The 8,574-nt window shown below is 47.9% G+C and overlaps 1 protein-coding gene across 1 annotated transcript; it reads left to right on the forward strand.

Annotated features, from left to right (window-relative positions):
* Window positions 1-5,696: 5,696 nt before the first annotated feature.
* LOC136397108 (sialic acid-binding Ig-like lectin 5) lies at window positions 5,697-7,824 on the forward strand. Its single transcript, XM_066371702.1, is given in 7 exon segments — window positions 5,697-5,733; window positions 5,809-6,183; window positions 6,402-6,513; window positions 6,515-6,624; window positions 6,910-6,957; window positions 7,169-7,234; window positions 7,526-7,824. Coding segments are annotated over 7 exon segments (1,047 nt in total).
* Window positions 7,825-8,574: the final 750 nt, after the last annotated feature.

Here is an 8,574-nt window from a genome sequence, read left to right on the forward strand (position 1 = left end):
TGTTTTACTATGTCTAGACATCTTACAGAGCCCGTCCTCGTATACTGTTCTTCTTCACGATTGCCTTGGCTGTGTTTGGAAATATTTACTTCAATATATTTTCACAATAGCAGCACCAAATTTTCCTAAAATCAACTGGGAGATTGGGTGACGTATTGCTTTAATTCAGAAGATTAATTTGGGTGGAAGAGACTTTTACACAATAGCGCTTTCATATCCATGAACATACACACTTTTTTCTATTTATTTACATCTTTAATGCCCTTCCAGACAGATTTTCTTCCATTGAGAAAGCACATATTAAGTTTTGTCATGTACATCTGTCTTTTTTATTTAAGAAAATTTTTCCCATTGATTAGAGAGAGAGACAAGAAGGGGGAGAAAGAGAGAGGCCATTCGATGTGCTACTTAGTTGTTCCATTTAGTTTTGCACTCACTGGTTGCTTCTCATTTGCATCCTGATGGGGGGTTGTACCTGCGACCTCAGAGTAGCTTGGTGGCCAGGACAGTGCCCTACCTACTGACCCATCCAGTGAGAGCTGTCCCGGACATCTCTAAAGAGATCTAATCCAGGTATGTCATAATTATTGAGGCTTTTGCCAATGGCATCCTATGTTTTGTTTATTACTGCGATATAACAATGCATTTGGTTTTTGTAATTTGATTTTATCTCTAGCAACCTTGCTGACTTTCTTAATAAGCTCCTAAATGTATGTATCTATACTGGTACTTGTAAATTTTTTCTATAATGCAGTCCTTAATGAAGAAAAAGTGCTTTGTTTTCTTTTCAATTTTCATAGCGTTTACCTATTGCTATTGCTTTTCTAGACTAAGACCCCATGTTATTGTATTAGGTCTGATGTTTACTGAAGACTCCCCCTACCTCATTAAAGAAATTCTTCTGTATTTCTAGTTGGCTGAGAGGTTTATCATGAAGGCATTGGAAATCACCCTAAATGGTCATTGTTTTATCTTTTGAAATTTATTCAGTCAAGGGCCAATCAGAACATAGAAGCCCCACTGTGTATTTCAGCAGCGGGCATTTAACTTAAGGAGTTTGTTATGCTGATGTTGGAACACAAATGGAGCAAAGAGGGAACTCTCCCTGGAAGTCTGACAGCATGATAAGCTAATCCAAATACCAGCCTGAGTTCTGTTTTGTTTTTTGTTTGTTTGTTTGTTTTTAGTGCATATATGAATTATTGAGATATAATTGACATATAACACTATGCTGGTTTCAGGTGTCCAACATAATGTTTCAACATAGAAACATATTGTGAAGGACTCACCAGAATATGTCTTCTTAACATTAATCACTATGTACAGTTGAACATGTTTTTGTTGTGATGAGAACTTTTAAAAATTTTCTTCTAGCGATATACCCACTTAGGAATTTTCAAATATACAACACGGTATTATTAACTATCTCTTTATAGTTAATAGTATTAATACTCATTATTATTAACTACAGTCACCATGCTGTACATTACGCCCGCATGATTTAATTACTTGGAACTGGAGGTTTGTGCATTTGGCCACCCTAGCCCACTTCACCCACCCCTCATCCTCTGCCTCTGGTCACCACCAGTCCCTTCTCTGTATCTGTGAATTTGATTGTTTTTTAAGTTTCCAAATGTATGTGAGCTCATATGGTATTTGTCTTCGTCAAGTTTACTTTTGTGACCATAATACCTTCATGGTCTATCCAAGTTCTCCTTAATAGTAGTAGTATTTTTTTTTCTTTTAATGGCACAATGATATTTCATTGCATATACACAACATTTTTCAAAATTTTTTATTTATTCATTTTAGAGAGGAGAGGGAGAGACAGAGAGGAGAGACTTAGAGAAGGGGGTAGGAGCTGGAAGCATCAAGTCCCATATGTGCCTTGACCAGGCAAGCCCAGGGTTTCTAACTGGCGACCTCAGCATTTCCAGGTCAATGCTTTATCCACTGCACCACCACAGGTCAGGCCACAACATTTTTTTCTTCCATTCATTTATCAATGGACATCTAGGTTGCTTCCACATGGTGGCTATTGTAAATAATGCTTTTGTGAACACAGGGGCTCACGTCTTTTCAATTTAATTTTTTCAAGTTAATGTTTTCATTTCTTCCAAATAAGTACCCAGAAGTGGAATTGCTGGATCATATGGAAGCTCTGTTTTTTATATAATGTTTTCAACTTTCGTTTATTCATTTCAGCAAGAGAGGACGGAGAGAGAGACATAGGAACATCTAGCTGTTCCTGGATGTGCTCTGACCCGGTGTTGAAGCAGCAACCTTTGCGCTTTGGGACGATGCTCTAACCAACCGAGCTCTCCAGCTAGAGTTCTCTTTTTAGTTTGTGAGGAACTGCCTTACTGACTTACATAGTGGTTGCACCAGTTTTTGTTCCCACCACCAGTGCAAGAAGGTTCCCCTCTCTAAAAGTTCTTGCCAACACTTATTATTTTTTGTCATCTTTATAACCCCAACTGGAGATGTAATAGACTGCTCAGTGATATGAGTTGTGGGGGCACAACCATAGAAATCTGCTTTCTTAAGTCCTTTGCTTGCACAACACGATCTTCTGTGCAGTATGTGAGGAGTCCGGGGTGGGTGGGGGTGGAGCTGGGTTCCCATACTCACCTGCTCCCTGTGGCAGGAACCGACCCAGGTTTTTGTGGAGCCTGATATTTATACAAATGTTGAGATCACTGTTTAAAAAATTGTGGCACACATGAATTTTTCTGAAATGAGGAAACACATCGTGTCAAGTCACAAAAGCTAAAATATTGAAACCCAAAATACAAGACAATTCAGAAAAAGTACAGACTATGTTATTGGCCGTGTGGCACCCCTGTCTGTCACCTGCACAGCACACGGTCCCACAGTGATGACTGATGTTCTTTCTTTTTTTTTTTTTATAAATAAATTTTTATTTTAATGGGGTGACATCAATAAATCAGAGTACATATATTCAAATGAAACATTTTCAGGTTATCTTGTCATTTAGTTCTGTTGCATACCCATCACTTAAAGAGAGATTGTCCTCCGTCACCCTCTATCCAGTTTTCTTTGTACCCCTCCCCCTCCCCTTCTCCCTCCTTCCCTCCCCCCCCCCCCCCCGTAACCACCACACTCCTGTCCAAGTCTTTTAGTTTCATTTTTATGTCCCACCAATGTATGGAATCCTGCAGTTGTTGTTTTTTTCTGATTCACTTATTTCACTCCGCATAATGTTATCAAGGTTTCACCATTCTGCTGTAAGTGATCCGATGTCATCATTTTTTCTAGCTGAATAGTATACCATGGAGTATATGTGCCCCATCTTCTTTATCCAGTCTTCTATTTTTTTTTTACAGTGATTCAAAGCCTTTAAGCAATCTCTTGGCCAATACAGCAAGAATCCATAAAAGAGTAGTGTCCTTAACATGTTCACCAAGTCCAAGTTGGCCCCATCACCATGCCAAATCCCTGAAAAATGCAACCCAACCACAGTTCAGTCTGTTAGGAGCTGTCACAGGGAGCAGGAGTCCAGGAAATGTCCACATCCAGGAAAAGTCTGCATGGCACTGGAGTTGTCACCATTTTATACTTTGCAGCTCATGTCCAAGTCCCAATGACTGCTGCTTCTAGCTGGTAATGATTCAGGTAGACTGGAAAAGCCATTTGCAGCATGCGTGGATATGGAGCTTCTGTTCTCCTCTGCCTGGAGAGATGAGACCAGGTTGCTTTTCCCTGGAGCTCTGTGACTGTGGCGTGGTAAAGAGAACCTTGGGATACACTAAGCAGTCTCGGTGTGGCTTCTTCAGTGTTCCTTGGTTGAAGAGTCCTCTTAGTTTAGTCCAAAGTTGGTTTTTCCAGATGATAGTTTATAAAATTAGTTTGTAATCCACTTTGGTTCTGGGAGGTAGATGTTGGTACGTCCGCCTACTCCAGCGCCCGACTGATGTTCTTTCATTGCCTCCTTATAAGAGAATAGTTATGTCATATAAAAGAATAATTATGTCCATTAGGAATAAATGTTAATATTATATCAATACATGCCATTGATTGTTTTAATAATATTATATTTATATAATATAAAGAATAGATCAAGGCCCTGGCCGGTTGGCTCAGTGGTAGAGCGTCGGCCTGGCGTACAGAGGTCCCGGGTTCGATTCCCAGCCAGGGCACACAGGAGAAGCGCCCATTTGCTTCTCCACCCCTCCCCCTCTCCTTCCTCACTGTCTCTCTTCCCCTCCTGCAGCCAAGGCTCCATTGGAGCAAAAATGGCTCGGGCGCTGGGGATGGTTCCTTGGCCTCTGCCCCAGGTGCTAGAGTGGCTCTGGTCGCAACAGAGTGATGCCCCGAAGGGGCAGAGCATCGCCCCCTGGTGGGCAGAGCGTCACCTCCTAGTGGGCGTGCTGGGTGGATCCCAGTCAGGTGCATGCGGGAGTCTTTCTGACTGTCTCTCCCTGTTTCCAGCTTCAGAAAAATACAAAATAAAATAAAAATAATAATAATAATAATAATAATAATAAAAAAAGAATAGATCAAGAATTTAATATTTCCTTTGGCACAGTTTATTGACATGTCTTTTTCTCCTGCATAGTTTATGAAACTTTCTTTTTTTAAAATTTTATTTAGAAAATTAAATTTAACGGGGTGACATTGATCAATAAGAGTACATAGGTTTTAGGTAAACGTTTCTGTAGCATTTGAACAGTTGATTATGTTGTATACCCATCACCCAAAGTCAAATCATGTTCTGTCACCATATATTTGTCCCCCTCCACTCCCCCTCCTATATTTCCCCCACACCCCCTCCCCCGGTAACCTCTTCGCCCCAAAACTTTCTTTCAATCCCACAACTTGTCACTGGAGGTCTGAACTGTTTCAAGTCAGTGACAAGTGTGGAGAAAAGCTTATGAAGTTTGTTTCTTTCATAAAAGAGCAGTAGGATTGCAGCTGATTCCCACACATCCCTGGAGCCCTTGCTGGGGCTTTGAAAAGGGACCAAGCACGTGAGGGCCCTGAAGATGAAGTTTCTTGGGCTTTAAGGCAGTAAATGTGCAGCTGTGCTGAGGTCCAGCCTTCGGTGTCCCCGCTGAATAAGGCATAATCTGTCTTCACACGTCCCATTTCAAGGGGCCCGAGCACAGTCACTGTCCCACAGACCTTCAGACCCTTGACAAGCAACAGCGGTGCATCCCACGTCCCCCAAATCCCTCAGAGGAAGTGGCTTTAATGCTCAACATTCCCCTGGGCTCCACCTTCCACTGGAGTGGGGTCTAAATTCCTTACTCTCTTATAGCTCTTGAGCGGTCTAAATAAAATTCAAAACTATACTTTCCCAGAATATCCAAAGGTTTCAGCTGAAGGATGGATTCCCCCCAAGTCACCAGGATCAGCTCTGACCACAATGAGTGACCACTCTCTTGACTTAAACATCATCTGTAAGGGGACCACTTTCAGATTCACATCTGGACAAGCCTCTCCACCTCTGGGGGCCTTGGTATGTCTGCCGGCAGGCTGGAGTTTTCGGGGAGGTGAGACAGATGGTTCCTCAACCTCCCTGCCATCCTGCGTGGCCTGTAGAGCCCTAGTTCCCCTCCCAGGACTGGCCACAGCTCTGTCTTCCTGTTAGGGTGTCCTCAGCCTCACCCCACACCTCAGATATTCCCTCCCACACAGGGACCTGAGGGAGCTCTGTCCTGTCAGATGCAGACATGGGGCCCCTGCTGCTGCTGCCGCTGCTGTGGGGGGGTGAGTGCCCTGAGGAAGGGAGGCTGGGCAAGTGGGGTGGGGCGGAGCTGCAGCTGAGACCTTGTGTCCCCCCAGGGTCCCTGCAGGAGCAGCCAGGCTATAAGCTCCAAGTGCAGAGATCTGTGAGGGTGCAGGAGGGTCTGTGCGTCCACGTGCCCTGCTCCTTCTCCTACCCTGGGAGTTCGTCTCCTTCCCAACATACACTCTATACCTACTGGTATGAGAAAGGGGCCATCCCAAATAATGATGATCCTGTGGCCACAAACAACCCAAAGAAACCAGTGAAGAAAGAGTTCCAGAACCGATTCCTCCTCGCGGACCCCGGGACCAACAACTGTTCCCTGAGCATCAGAGACGCCAGGACCAGTGACTCAGGAACCTACTTCTTCCGAGTGGAGACACATGTGCAATATGGTTACAAGGATAATATGCTGAGTGGGCAGGTGACAGGTATGGCAGGACCCAGGAAAAGACCCAGGGGTATGGGACTGGGTTCTAGAACAGGAACAGGACACCAGGACACTTCCTGATTCAGGTCTTGGGCTCAGGGTGGGCGGAAAACACAGAGGACCCAGAGCAGCTGTGGCCCTGAGACAGAGGAACCACTCAGGGTCACACTCTCGGTCCCCAAGCCCTGGACCCCAGGCAACTCCCTCTCTCCCCTTCAGCCCTGACAGAGACGCCTGACATTCACATTCCGGAGCCTCTGGAGTCCGGCCGCCCTGCACAGCTGACCTGCAGCCTGCCAGGGGCCTGCGAAGGGGGAAGCCCTCTCACCTTCTCCTCAGACCCTCCACTCCTCAGTGCTCACCTTCACCCCGAGGCCCCAGGACCACGACACCAAAGTCACTTGTCTGGTGACACTGATAGCAACTTTGATGACCATGCGGAGTACCGTCCACCTCAATGTGTCTTCTGAGTGTTGAGAGGATGGTGGGTGGTCCCACCGTACTAGGACTGGGGTGTGTGTGTGTGTGTGTGTGTGTGTGTGTGTGTGTGTGTGTGTAGAGGATGCTGAGCTAACTTGAGAACTCTTGCGTATGGATATAAGCATGGGGGGGGATGGGCCAGCAGGACCAAAATCCCACCTTCCCTGTTCCCACCGCCCTCCTTGGGTTCAGGGTGACTTCCATCCACTCCTCCCCTCTGAAGCGGGGCCATGTCTTTCTGTCCCAGATGCCCCCCGGAAACTCGCCATAGACATCTCCTTCAGAAATGTCACAGGTAGGAATAACCTTACCCCATCTGGAGTGACCATTCCCCGGGTACCATGCAGCAGAGGACATTCAGAGTTTAAATGGGATCAAATGTGGGAAGGGCAAGGATTAAAATCATCAGCCTCCCTCCCTCATCTCTGTGGCTGGGAGCCTATAGCCCCTTTCCACACACACCCCTCTCCATCTCTCCCTCTCTCTTTGAACTTCTCTCCCCAAAGCCCTGAAGATTCTGCAGAACACCTCCTCCCTGACCATTCTGGAGGGCGAGGCCCTGTGGCTGCTGTGTGAGGCTGACAGCAACCTCCTTGCAGAGCTGAGCTGGTTCCATGTGTCCCCCTGAAGGCCAACCCCGTCCCCACCCCCATCTCCAGCACCTCGACCCTGGAGCTGCCTCCTGTGGGGACTGCAGAAGAAGGGGAGTTCTCCTGCAGGGATCCGCACCCGCTGGGCTCCCAGACTCTCTCTCTCTCAGCCTCTCCGTGGTCCCTGAGTGTGTGACCTCTGAAGTTAGATTTTCTGGGTCTTAGGGAGATTAGATTAGAGGGACTGCTGACCCTGCTCCTCCCTCCCCACAGACCCCCCGCAGCTGCTGGGCCCCTCCTATTCCTGGGAGGACCAGGTTCTGCACTGCAGCTGCTCCTCCCGAGCCCAGCGGGCCCCCTCCCTGCGCTGGCGGCTGGGGGCGGGGCTGCTGGAGGGGAACCACAGCAATGCCTCCTGCAGGGTCACCTCCTGCTCAGAGGGGCCCTGGGCCAACAGCTCCCTGAACTTCAGCCAGGAGCTCAATGCCGGCCTCAGACTCAGCTGCGAGGCCAGTAATATCCACGGGGCCCAGAGCACCACTGTCCTCCTGCTGCCAGGTCACGGGGTCTAATTCAGGACAGGTTTAGAGAGAAAGGAGTGGGTCACCGAGAAGATGGAGCTGATGGCGGGGCCAGACCTGGACCGGGTGATTGCTAGGACAGGGCCCTCCATCTCCTGCAGGAACAGAACCTACAGCCAATTCTGCAAGAAGGTGGGGAGATAAGAGACTGAGTCCTGTAGTGGGTGGTCTCATGCTGAGTTGGTCCCAGGAGGGAAAGGCCCTAGCCCCCCCCCCATCCCTCAGCACTGGGGTCCTGGAGCTGCCCCACCAGGGGCTGCAGATGGAGGAGAGTTCACATTTCATGCTCAGCACCTGCTGGGCTCCCAGCATGTTTCTTTCAACCTCTCTGTGCATAGTGAGTTGCAGGATGAGTGCTGGAGGCAGGCTGCCTGATCAGGTGTTGCAGCTGTGGGTGGGACTGAGTCCTGGGGATACAACATCACCCCCCTCTCTGTTCTTCCCCAGGAAGCCCCCCTCCCCACAGCTGTGTGACTGAGGAGCAGCAGGGCTCCTGGCCCCTGGTCCTCACCCTGATCAGAGGGGCCCTCATGGGGGCCGGCTTCCTCCTCATCTATGGGCTCACCTGGCTCTACTACTCCAGGTGAGCAGGTCTGTCCCTCTCTACAGGGAAGTTCAGTGATAGGCCCTTAGTTCCAGGTGGAGCTGGGCTGCCCAGCCCTGCTTGGAGATAGAGCTAAATTGGGCAAGTCACTGAACTTAGACCCCCGTTGTCTCTGCAGGTGTGGAGGCCCCCATACA

This window comes from Saccopteryx leptura, chromosome 3 (assembly GCF_036850995.1).
Source record: "Saccopteryx leptura isolate mSacLep1 chromosome 3, mSacLep1_pri_phased_curated, whole genome shotgun sequence".
In the NCBI taxonomy this organism is placed as follows: Eukaryota; Metazoa; Chordata; class Mammalia; order Chiroptera; family Emballonuridae; genus Saccopteryx; species Saccopteryx leptura.